This window comes from Excalfactoria chinensis, chromosome 2 (assembly GCF_039878825.1).
Source record: "Excalfactoria chinensis isolate bCotChi1 chromosome 2, bCotChi1.hap2, whole genome shotgun sequence".
Taxonomy (NCBI): domain Eukaryota; kingdom Metazoa; phylum Chordata; class Aves; order Galliformes; family Phasianidae; genus Excalfactoria; species Excalfactoria chinensis.
This window is the reverse complement of record NC_092826.1, coordinates 136,394,338-136,407,331: the sequence shown is the minus strand read 5'-3', so window position 1 is coordinate 136,407,331 and position 12,994 is coordinate 136,394,338. Positions and strand designations below refer to the sequence as shown.

Here is a 12,994-nt window from a genome sequence, read left to right as displayed (position 1 = left end):
CTGTGAACTGCTCTGGGCCAAGAGAATGTGAGAACTGTTACGAGTATCAGTGCTGACTCCAGACTGCAGCAATAACTTCTGCTCATCGAAACGTCATTTGGCCTTTGGCAATGTGTAGATGCCCTCTCAAAAAGCGCAGCCCAGCTTAACTGATGGGCTTTCTCAGGATGCTTGGTTGCATTACAAATGGTTTCTCAGCAGCAAAGAGTGACCTCTTTCAATAGTGGAGATAATTCAAGGAGGCTTTTCCAGACTAAAATCAAAGAGCCAACCACTTTAGCTGGTCATGAACTGTGACACCTAGAAAATGATGTTTAGGTACTTAAAACGAGGAAACAAACAAACAAAAAACATCAACAACAAGAAAGCCAGTCACTGAAACATCTTACAGTTGTTCTTGTTGACACGATGCCAGTCAGTGAAACAAACTGAAATGCTTGTTCCAACAGACGGCACAATAATGTCTGTGACCTTCCATTCCTCATCTTCAAAGAGGAATCAAAGCTATAGTTGTGCCAGTGATGACCAAGAGAAACCCACTGATACCCACACCACGCTCACCACCTCTCCTAACAAAAGGAACTGACAACACTGTTTCAGAAATCACGCTCACTGCAAGACAGGGACTATTTGTCCAGCAGACACAATTCTGACTGCAATGATGGAACAGATCTGCTCAGTGAAGTGATGCAATCTGCACAGTACCGCTTCTGAATTAAAAGAGTTTGTGAGATTAAGCTTAACTCCCCTTCATCCCTGCTCCTCTGGCATTCTATACGATCCATAGAAACCTTTTGAAAAAACACATATTGAGGTACACATCCTAACCTAACCATAAACAAAGACCTCAAGATTAATGTTTCAAGTCCAGGTGAGGTACTATTAATTTATGAGCTTGATATTCTGCGTGGAGCACCTATATTGACACAAGAAGTTGCAGCCTCCCTGACGAAGAACAAAATCCTGCAAATGGCAAGGATGGCACCAGAGTGCCATTCAGACAGGAAATAAGTCCCATTTTGCAACATCATTTTCGGATAAAAACCCTGAGAAAGGGAACACTGCGGTGTTAAAAGAAGCACTTTGAGACTCGAACACTACAAAGATTCTTAACCACAGAGAATAACAGCTTACATTAAGAAACAAGCAAATGAAAAACAACTTAGCTGTCTAATGAAAACACAGCATTGATTTTTAATTTATTTTCAACAGAGTCAGGCCATTCTCTGGGCCAGCAAACCATGCTGAAACAAAGCCATTCCCCGGGGCAGAGGAGATCTTTATTCTTACCATCAACTGCTCTACATCTGGAGACTAACTCCCACAATACCAGTCCCATTGCGTACATGTCTATTCTCAGGAAGGCGTCTCGTTGGAAGTTGATTGCTCCCTCTAACACTTCAGGAGCCATATACCTCCTTGTTCCCACCTACAGAGAAAGAAACAGCTCGAGTTAAATTCCAGTTGAACCCGTCATCCTCTGTTGGTCAGAGATGAATGGCAGCTGCCTTCATTTTGCCTGTAGGCTACTTCTGCTAAATTTGCACCTCGCTTGGAAAGCAACCAAAAGTGGGTTGTGCCTTCTAACATCGATTTGTGTTAGGTTCGCTTCAGTCTAGATGGGCTACGTAAAGGAAAGAGCCTAAGTGCATGACTACATGTGTGATATACATTCAGTGTATGCTATGGGTCTAATTCAGATGCAGCAAGGCATGGTGAGAGTGGATGAAATCCTCTGCATCCCACTGCATCTTGCTCCAGCAGCACACTCTGCCTGAGAAAACGCTGCCCTTGGAGACAGGCACAACACCTCAAGGTCAAGGCAGACTCAGTTATTGAAGTCATGGAAAGTTCAAGCCCCTTTCACTAAAAATATATTAAGGAAGAGTAAAATCGGTGTATTCTGAAATGGTAGGAAAAAGTGTAGGCATGAGTGCCATGGATAAAACCAGCCTCCTGTATCCACAGGAATGGTAAAGCAGAGACCCTGTGAAGTCTACTCAGCCCTGGTTTGGAAAGGATGCCCTCTCTCCACCATCGTGTACATCTGGGTGCATTCATTGTAGCTGAAAAGCCATATAGAACTCCTTGGATATGCACGGTGATGTACATGGCAGAACTGTAGGCTGTGATGTAGAGAAGGAAGAGCAGAGTGTGGCAGAAAGCACGTTTTAACCATGGGAATTGAAATGCCTTTTAAAGCTTGTCTTTAGGGATTTCTCATCTGATTTTGTGGTTACCTGGGGAAGTGGGGACAAGCGGAATTCTAGATGTGAAAAAGTGTGGAAAATGCTAGAACAATCTAAAGAAAGGGAGCAAAAATAAGGAAAGCTATAAGGAGCTAACCTGGGATGAAGGCGATCTCTCAGCTTCCAGTCTGCACCTGTACAAACCATTTCCACATGGGAGTAGCCGTGGCAGGCCTGACTTTTTACAATGTTATTTTGAAAGATAATGATTACCTGTCCATGAGTGTCCCCCGGAGGTTTTCCAGGTTCAAACCGTACAGCAAGACCAAAATCGGCTAGCACTGCCGTTAAGTCGTTCTTCAGCAAGACGTTTTTACTCTTGAAGTCCCTACAGAGAGATAAGAAGCAAGTTTGGGAGGGTTTATTATGGCACAAGGCTGAATCAGAGTGCAGTGCACCATGCTTTAATCTCTAGGTCTAGCAGCCATGTGTGGATCTGTTCCTTCCTTCCTTCCTTCCTTCCTTCCTTCTCCAGCTGCTCCCTGCTGCTGGTGTATGTAAGATGCAAGTAGATAGCCCTGTGCTGCTGGGTTAGGACCCATGTGTGATGTGAAGGTCTGTGTTCCTGCACTTTGCAGCTCACACTGCACTTCAAGCACATAAACCCCAAGCATCCTCAAGCCATGCCTACCAGGGGAATGCATTCCAACCCCGTCGAGCTGCCCCTCTCTCAGCTCAGATTGGAACAGGGCACATGGATGGCAAAAGGGCAAAGGATGGAGAGAAAGCACAGCCTCGGGGAGGGACAAAGAGACAGAAGTCCTGGGTAAATTACTCTCAAAACAAAATATGGATGAGAAGATGGATGGTCAGCAAGTTTCTCACCTGCACTCTGAGTAAGACTTCAAACTACTGGATAACTCTGTATCCCTCTCATCCTCTCCATAAGGTACCAAAAGAAGTACATGCTAAATAAAAGAAAGGTCTATATGTTCATCCCATTCCATTCCAAATGGGAAAAGGCTATGGGGTGGCCACTTTGCAGCCCCCCAGTACCTTAAGGGAGCCTATAAACAGGAGAGAAGTCAACTCTCTGAAAGGGTAGATAATAGCAGGACAAGTGGAAATGATTTTAAGTGGAAGGAGGGGAGATTTAGGTTGGATGTCAGGATGAAGCTCTTTACAGAAAGAGTAGTGAGGTGCTGGCACAGGCCGCCCAGAGAGGCTGTGGATGCCCCATCCCTGGAGGTGTTCAAGGACAGGTTGGATGGCGCCCTGGGCAGCCTGGTCTAATATCAAAAGTGGAGGTTGGTGGCCCTGCATGTGGCGGGGGGGGGGGGGGGGGGGGGGGGGCGGATGTTGGAACTTCATGATCCTCGAGGTCCCTTCCAATCCAAGCCATTCTGTGATTCTGTGACATCTTCCTGGAAATCAGCAGATGCTGGTAGGACTCTGTTCGCTGCTCCTACAGACTTCTGCCATTGCCATCTATTATACTTGTGTTTTAATTGCTGGATCGATCTGCCCTGAGCTGGAAAGTGAGCAGGGGAGGGGATGAACCCACACTGAGAAGAGCTGCCAGGATCAAAGTTTTTCAGGATTTCTCCTCTGCTAGAGGAGATGGTGGCTCTGAGCTTGAAGATGGCTATGAAGGGCCATTTGTGTCAGCCCTGTGCTACAGCACTACTATTTCAGGGCAGCTCAGGTGAGCTTGCAGGATCCAGTGAGGGGGGATACGATCCCACTGAGATGCCTGACCAGCCCAGCTTCGTTCCTTAGGCTTCCTGCATTTTCATCTCAAAAGGAATGTTTGGTAATATAATTAAATTACAGACCTTAGACAGCAGATGGCAATTGTCCTGTATGCTCAGCATTATAATTTCCCTATCATCAATTCACTCAGTGACCCTGCTGATTGCAGGACATTGCAGGCCTGCATAAAATAATTAACAAGGGCAGATACAATTGTTCCACACCAGAGCAACCTGTCAAAATTCCTTGGGAAGAGAGAAACTGCTGGACCAGATAGAAGGACTGCTAGCAATAGCCTTGGATGCCAGTGCAAAGCACCATGTGTTAAAGTCATCTTGTGTCACCCAAGCCTCGTTCTTAGCTTAAAACATCAGAAGAAAGGATTTGCTCACAGTGAGCTAAACGTAGCACGATGGGCAGTTCTGGCTTGGGGATTAGCATGGGGGAAGTGGGTTTAGTCCCCTTACAGCTGCGAAGAGAACCCCAGCAAACTGCCTCCTGGGGACACGGGGTTTCTAGGGAAACAGGACGGCCTTTGAGAGCCTGTAAAACATTTGTAGATCTCTGTTGCACATAAAAACACCACTCGCCTAATATGTGTTATCTCAGAGACTGACAGCTTCCATGCTATAGCGGTTTCCCCACAGGCTCAGAAAGCAGCCATCACCTAATGACACGGATAAACGACTTTGCTGGGTCGGCATTAGGGGATTACGCCCTCCAGGATGGTACAGATTGCACTCGAGATTCTTGCGAAGCTGTGGCTCAGCCAGGACCTCATAGAAATGACACGGCACAGCCTGAACCACACCTTTCCCAGGTGAAGTGAAATGGAAACCAGAATCACTGCACCAGCACTTGCTGTTCCTTTCTACCTGCACTGCAGTTAGTTACATATTGACACAGAATATGAGGATTTCCCTTTATGCTTCTATTTTTCCCCACCACAGAAACATAGAATCAGAAAGGTTGGAAAAGACCACTAAGATCATCAAGTCCAATCATCAGCCCAACCCCACCAGGCCCGCTGACCCTCAGTGCCGCATCTACATGTGTCTGGAACACATGTCCCACTCCACCACCTCTCTGGGCAGCCTGTGCCGGTGCATCACCACTCTTTCTGATTAGATTTTTTTCCAAATATCGAACCTCATATCAACAAATTTCCCCGTTTTTCCCTGTTTTCCTTCCTTCCACAACCACCCGAAGCTGGCAAGCGTGATCTCAACACAAATGTCTCAAGGAATGGGAGAAACGCTTGATCCAACCCACACCCACATCGCTAACACCGGCACTCATTAGAAAGGTTCCTAGAACAGTCAAAGATAAAGGAAAGTGCCCTGAAAATGAGAAAATACCCTTTTCAGCGTCACGCTTCAATCAAGGGGTGAGCGGACAACAAGTAGCTTGCGTGTTAACCCCATTTTGACACTAGAGATTTTATTTTCTACTTCCACGTGGGGGCACTTTAGCACCGAGGAGCGATCCCATAACCTCCTGCTGTGCCGGGGCCACTGTCCTACGAGATTGCTCAAAGTCTGCAGAGCTTCGACTCAGTGTGTCCCACCTGGCCTTCCAGCAGCTTTGCACATATTATATTAACCCATTCGATTATATCTCTGGCTATGAAAAGTATTCTGTGTTGTGCATTTGTTTTTTTGGGTTGTTTTCGGTGTGCATTTTAATGCAAAAGAGTGGGGTAATCCAAGGGAAATCCGCTATGTCCTGAAATCCCCCTTCTGTAGGTATGTGCTCAGCTCACCCAGTAGCCCATTCTCTATCTTTTGTCATTTGCTAAATGGATGGGGACTAATGAGCACGATCTGTTGCTTTAAAGCCTTTCTGCAGCTTTTCACCACTCCCCACCCTCAGGAATTTTTCTGCATACACCGCTGCCTTTATTTCGTGGGGACAAATGTCAGGGGCACAGGGTCAGCCCCAGGAGCAGCGCAGAGGCAGCTGCAGGCTACCAGCTTTCACAGCTCCCATCAGCCTCAAGGTCCCGGGCGAGGGGGGGGGGAATGTAGGCAGGGACACCCTTGCCAAAACAAGGATTATCTTGCCTTAGAGGAAGATGGCCCCACTCAATGGGATGCAAATTGCTGCAGCTGGGCGTAGGGTTTCAGTCCCTCCTCAAGGCAAGAGAAGGATGCAGGGTTACAGAGGGCTACAACAAGCACTGTTGCAGTGAGGATGGTTTCATTGTTCTGTCTGGGATTCTGCCATCCCCACATGCGAGCCAGGAGGTCTCAGAGGCACAGTCCCTTCCCCTGCTCTCTCCAATCAACTCCCTAGCAAGATTTAGGCACCACAGAACTACCACATCAACAAACAGCTGCTATTTTCTGCATTTTCTCTATTGGAACCCACGTTCAGAAACTGCGGTAAGACATGGAGTTATCAGTCTTACATAGGAAAGAACACACATTCCATAAATACATGTATTGGTTACCCAGTGAAGTTGTCAGGTTGCTCAAAGAAGCTGTGGATGCCCACTTCCTGGTGGTGTTCAAGGCCAGGTTGAATGGGGCCCTGATCTGGTGGTTGGAAACCCTGTCCAGGGCAGTGGGGATGGAACCAGATATCTTTAAGGTTCTTTCCAACCGAAGTTGTTCTATGATTCTATGTTGTGATTTATGAAGCACAGCCCCTTTCAAGGAGGTTCTGCAGCAATCAGGTTCCCCTCCCCAACACATATCAAGACAATGTGAGGGCAGAGAGAGGTCCCCACCCTTCAGATGTGTGCCATAAACCACCACCAGCCACACTTACTATTTCACAGGCTAGACACCGATTACTAGCTCTTCTCCATTTCAGATATGGGTAAAAAACCCTCCTGTCTTAGCACAGGATTTGTTGGGATAAAAGGCATTTACTTCCCCAAAGCACAACCTCCTTCTCTATTCAACAGCATCATTTCAAAGAGGTCATAAACATTTGAACCTGAAAAGCCTTAAGAAAAGAGGCTGTACCTGTGTGCTATAGCAGGTTTGTGTCCTTCACCCTTGCACCATGGGACGTCCTCATGGAGGTAAGACAAGCCACGGGCCATGGTTTCTGCAACATGGCAGAGCTCGTTCCAGCTGATGATATTGCCCTTCAGGTAATCCGTGAGAGAGCCCTGCAAAACAGGACATTGCATATTCTTAATCACAGCCATTGCTATGTGACAGATGTGCAGACTCATCGGTTTCATTTAGTTTTAATGAGTGCTTGAGAAATGTGAACCTTCATTTAACAGGCAAAAAATATAACTAGCAAATGTTAAAAAAGAAAAAAAAAAAAAAAAAGAAAAGAAAAAAGAAAAAGAAGAATTAAAACCTAGAAGCATTCATGAATCCTTGGCCTGCGACAGCACAAAAAGTATATGGATATCTAAACTGTGCCCCAAATCCATTCATCTGCTTGGGAGGCTGGTGAAGGAAGGGACAAAGTCATCACAAAAAGAGCAAGTCATACAAACTAGGAAAGAGGAAATATCTGCATGCAAGAAGATGTTGCATCGTATCAACTGGTAGTGGAAATGATTGACTCAGTAGACCTTGGATTAAATAGAGGGATAATGCTGCTGGCTCAGCCCCTGGTTTGTGTGTTTGTTTTATTTTGAGCCTTAGTCATGTTTGATAACTAAAGCAATTCAAGAAAGAGGAGGTATGGCCTGAGCTTCAAAAGCAAACACAGAGCCTATCTTCAAGGACTGGGTTGGGAATGCAGTGGCCCCAGCCCCCAGCTCTCCCTGGTTCATCTCCACATGTTATGAGATGACAAGCAATGAATACGTGAGCTGTGTGCAGCCTATTGTGCCACCTCCCTCTCCCCAGGTCCCACCTTTCTTAATCCGATGTTTGTTCAGGAAAGCCTTGAAGTCTAAAGGAAGGGACTTTGCTGAAGGGGAGACCAACTGGGGGAGCTTCTGGGAGAATATCAGCCACCAAATACTGTGCTTCATAGCCAGCCACCCCTGTGCCACCCCCAAATGAATGTGCAACGATATGTTACCTTGTCGTGGAATGCTGTGATCAGCCAGAGCTCTGTCTCTAGGTTTGTTCCTCTTTTCTCTGCTGCGATAAATTGCAAAAGGTTTTCATGCTTCATGCCAGGAGTATTGAAAATCTCCCTCTCACTCTGCCAAGATTGCTTATCCTAAAGCAGAGAGAAACACACCATCGAAGATCACACTTCCCTTTAAAGCAAACAGCTCCTTCAGCTGCTCGCGTCCCTCTCAATACATCCCTCAGTGTTAAGATGTGATGCACCCCTTTGAAATGAGGCTATTATCCTACAGGGTAGATGCTAAAAGAAGAAGAATGGAAACCATTGTTCCCAATCTCCCTTCTCCAAAATTCTCCTAAAGCTCATGTTTGGGCAGGGGGGTGGGATCCAAACCCAACCTCACTGAGAAATAAGCTTCCTTAAGATTTTCTAAGAAAGCAGTCAAGGATAAAGCCTGTGCACACAGCAAACTGTTACGACTGCAAATCCAATCTAGACTGTATTGAATATTTACTAGTAGGTCACAGCTGGCACGGACAGTAGATGTGCAAATCTCCTTTAGCAATGCTATGACAACAAATACAGGGAGAAAAAAAATACACACATAAGGAGACCACGGAAGAGCACAAAGATGTTTCAGTCATTCCTCTCTCATTTGACTTTTGATTGCTCAACTTCTTCTATTTGCAATTCCTAAAGAGTCAAGCCAAGAGCATTCAAAGGTTTTCTGAAGTAGAAGATGTGAGCTGACAGACACACTTGAAGTGCAGTGAGCTTGCACAGCACCGGGGTTGCCTCTCTGTGAGCAAAAAAGTGCTAGGTTGGGGGTCTGGGTTTACAGCCTTCCTGGATAGGACGCACAAAGCTGAGCACGTGGTCCTCTGTGTGCACTTCAAGCACTGCAGTCCAATTTCTGACTGCACAGACGTTTGCAGCAGTGTTAAAAACCTGAAAATTCAAAATGTTCTTGTTTGCCCTTCTTGCAACAACTACTTCAGGAAGTATTTGGTAATGAGATATCACAGAGAAAAGGATAGGCGAGGTCCTTGAACTATTGCCTCCAGTCTTTGTAATAGTAGTGACAACACCTCTATGGGCACTCGGAGCATCTCAACACTGGCACGGCAACCCTGTGAGTGAGCTTGAGGGTGATGCCCTTCTCACCTGAATTGGGAAGATTTTCACTGCTACGTAGTCATTCATCAGCTGAGCCTTCCACACGCAGCCGAAGCGTCCCCTGGCTTTGATCTCCAGGAGCTGTAGAGGTTTTAGGCCAACCAAGGGAGAAGGAGGTGGTGGGCCGGGGTCCTGCACAGGAGAACAACAGTCATAAGCTGTAGCAGGACCGTAAAACAAAGCAGGGGAATCACAGAATCACAGAACGACTTGGGTTGGAAGGGACTTCAAGGATCATGAAGCTCCAAATCCCCTGCCTCATGCAGGGCCACCAACCTCCACATTCAATATTAGACCAGGCTGCCCAGGGCCCTGTCCAACCTGGTCCTTGAACACCTCCAGGGATGGGGCATCCACAGCCTCTCTAGGCAGCCTGTGCCAGCACCTCACCACTCTTGCAGTAAAGAACTTCATCCCAATATCCAACCTAAACCTTCCCACCTTCAACTTAAAACCATTTTCCCTTTTCCTACTAATATCTACCCTTGTAAAGAGCTGACTCCCCTCCTGTTTGTAGGCTCCCTTTGGGTACTGGGAGGCTGCAATGAGGTCACCCGGCAGTCTTCTTTTCTGCAGGCTGAACAAGTCCAGCTCCCTCAGTCTGTATTCACAGGGGAATGGAAAGGTGGTGTGTGGCAAAAGATGTGAAGGATTATGGAATATCCCAAGTTGGATGGGCCCAACAAGAATCATTGAGTCCAGCTCCTGGATCTATACAGGACAAACCAAAATCCAAACCCTATGTCTGAGAGTGCTCTTTATGTCCCTCAGGGAAGGGAGCAAGGTCACCATACTGTTTATCACAAATTACTGATGTGCTGTTCACAGTGAGAGCAGCACAAAATTCCCTGTTTTGCTTTGTGAGGTATTTGTATGGAACATATATAACAGTCTATGCCTCCAAGTGTCACTTTGTGTGTCAAACTTCTGCCTGTCATCCGCTGGCAAAACCTGAATTCTCGACTGTTTTCAAAGCAAGAGCTATTTTAGGCTGTAAAACATTGATGACCTCAAGGCTGCCTCCTGCCAAAAGTAGGAATATTTTGATCTTTGAGACCCAACAACAAAATACACCTAAAACCTCCAGCTGCTTTGCACTTCATCAGGAGTGTTTACCATAGCCCTAGCAATGGGCAGTAAACAGGTGTATCAGCGTAATAAAGATAGCATCTGTTTAAACTCTGCATTTGAATGGGAGAACAACACAAGTCCTACCTACACCTGATCATGGAGCTCTCTCCTGTCTGCTTGCAATCTGCAAGACTCACAGTATGGTCCCTAAAAGGTGGAAGGAGGATGGCAGTGGTAGCTTCTGGTCCCCTCCCCAAGAGACCAGAATGCTCAAGGCACAGCAGAGCCAGTAAAGACCAGTTCTTGATAGCTTTGGGCTGTAAGGATGACCTTCTGCATGCATTCTCTGATGGCTCATAAAAGCTGAGCTTCAACAGGGAAAACATCTCCTCTCACCCCATAAAACTGGTAGGAACTTACTTATCTCTACAATTTCCACTCCTCTGCAAAGTTAGCTGAAATCAGGCAATGGGTTCGACAGTTCTGAGGAAAGAGTAATCACCAAGCAGGGTTGTGTAACTCAACCCTTTGGAATTTTGGAAATTATGATAACCTGGTTAAAACCCATCAGCCTCATAACACTGCCTACTGTAGCACTGACTTCAAAAAGGTGGAGGAGAATAGTTAAGCCACTTGAAAAGCGTTCATTGTAAATGAATTTATCCTTACGGGGTTGGTGAGGCAGTGGGACAGGCTGCCCAGAGAGGCTGTGGGTTCCCTATCCCTAGATGTTCTCAAGGCCAGGTTGGATGTGGCTTTGGGCAACATAGTCTAGTGAAAGTCCCTGCCTACAGCAAGTAGATGATCTTTAGCATCCCTTCCAAACCACAACACTTCATAGTTCTGTGATAAACTCCTCCATAAAGTCCAAACAGAGGGGATCAAGTTGGAGAACCCAGAGATTTCTTCCTCACCTCATTGATGTCAACGTGCCCGTAGGGAGGCTTGCGATGCCGATACATCCAAAAAGCCAAGAGGATGGCCACTGACAGGACAGCGATGGGCAGCAGAGAGTACACCAGGATGTTAAGCAGGGAGGGTGTTGGTGGTGGAGGCTCATATATGACTGTAAGGAAAGAACAGGGTAAACGAGGGGAAGGACTTCTTAGGTGTGCAAACACACCATCAGCTGCTTGTCCAAATATAACGAAACACTGTCCTTTCTTCTACTCTAAAGTCTATAAGGCTCAATGGTATGTCTCACATCATTTACTCTTTTCCACACTGCTATTACAAATGATCCAATGGTCCAAATCATACTCTTCGAACTGAGCTTCCCTCTGACCTTTATTTATTTTTTCTGGGATACTTAAAGACATAAAATTTTCTTCTCTTAACCCTTCTGAAGATATTAAGCAAACACAGAATCCCTCACAGCGCTGCTTTGCCTTGTACAGTGATTGACAAGATGTCAGTTTTTAGCAAAATGCTGCAGGAGCCACAATCAAATGCACTATTCCCACAGTAGTTCTCGTTCCAAATTACATCAGTGCAGTTGAGATACAAACAATGGGAATACTAAATGGAGCCATGTTGCTATGTTGGAGACAGGGAAGGAAAAAATAGCAAGACTTGCCAAATAAAACAAAAAAAAACTATGAGAGAAAGAATATTTGCTACTAGGTTGCTACGGGTACGTTAATAACAGGAGATAATAAAAATCATGTAAACAATTAAAAAGCTAACAGGAAAGCCCAGGAAAATCTGATAATGGTCTATGGGGATATCTTGGTATATGCAGGTAGTTGATAGCAAAAGAAACCATCCTAAGGAAAAGATACACCTGCTTTAATAATTTTCATTGAAAGATACCTCTGTGAGCCTACAGCAAAAGGAATAATCAGTTTTCTATTAGCCTCTAAAGAAGAACCTGCTATGACTATTTGTTTCTTGAAATATATCCAAAAATACCCATTTCCTTTTAATTCCCAGACCAATATAGTGCTGCATTTTAGCCAATAAAACAAGGTTTGGGGTGTTTGTGAAATGAAAATTATTGAAGGTGTCAGAATGCCTTTATGAGTTTGTGTCTTGATCTGCCTTGTCTAAGTTACACTGCTCTCTTCCTTGCATGCTTGCTTTTGCTAAGAGCCCACTGCAAACCAAGGGAACTGAATCCTCTCTGCTGACGCATGAGACGGTGGTACAATACACTTCAACCAGAGCGAAACGACATTAAAAAGCTATTCTTAAGGAACCCCAGTATATGGGCTGTGTAACCAACCGACCACCTGTGTGCTGTCAGATACGCATTTGTGATCAACATCCAGCAACCTACAGTCATCGCTAATCAGGTCAAGATGAAGAGGCTCCTATCATCTTATCATCCACAGCACACCTCACCTTCTGGGCCGGTTACTTCAGGCAAGTGGGTGAATTTCTCATTGCAGTAGTTGCCCTCACAGCAGCAGAAAAACACTTGAGGGTTTTCTTCTGTGGCTACGCACTCCTGCCTGCATCACACGCAGCAGCAAAGGGGAGAGAAAAAACAACGTCAGTCAACTCATGTTCGGGAGCAAATGCAGAGTTCCCCCCTAATTGTCTTCTCCATGTCCCCTTCCACCAGCACAGCCCCACAGGCTCTGCTTGCAGGAAACTTGGCACTCAAATACCCCAGTGAATAGCAAGGACCCTCGAAAAGGCCATAAAGGAAACAAATGCTTCCATATGTACTGAAGGCATTAGATGGCAAGTAATAAATAACAGCAGGCTCCGCTAAGTGAATGAGAAACAGAAAAGCAATGAAGAGATGCCTCGTTCTCTGAGCTGTGTTGTTCCTGCAGTCTGCACGCATGCTGCCGAGGGCGAAGGGA

General features: G+C 45.8%; 1 protein-coding gene across 2 annotated transcripts in view; it reads right to left on the bottom strand.

The window, feature by feature from the left end:
- Positions 1–12,994, bottom strand: part of ACVR2B (activin A receptor type 2B) — an 89,851-nt gene that overhangs the window by 4,054 nt on the left and 72,803 nt on the right. For both annotated transcript variants that reach the window (XM_072329351.1, XM_072329350.1), the window contains exons 3-9: positions 12,525–12,634; positions 11,096–11,247; positions 9,099–9,242; positions 7,941–8,084; positions 6,914–7,062; positions 2,463–2,577; positions 1,291–1,429 (exon numbers count right to left, since the gene is read on the bottom strand). In XM_072329351.1, the coding sequence (XP_072185452.1) occupies positions 1,291–1,429; positions 2,463–2,577; positions 6,914–7,062; positions 7,941–8,084; positions 9,099–9,242; positions 11,096–11,247; positions 12,525–12,634 (953 nt within the window). The remainder of the gene's footprint in view (positions 1–1,290; positions 1,430–2,462; positions 2,578–6,913; positions 7,063–7,940; positions 8,085–9,098; positions 9,243–11,095; positions 11,248–12,524; positions 12,635–12,994) is intronic.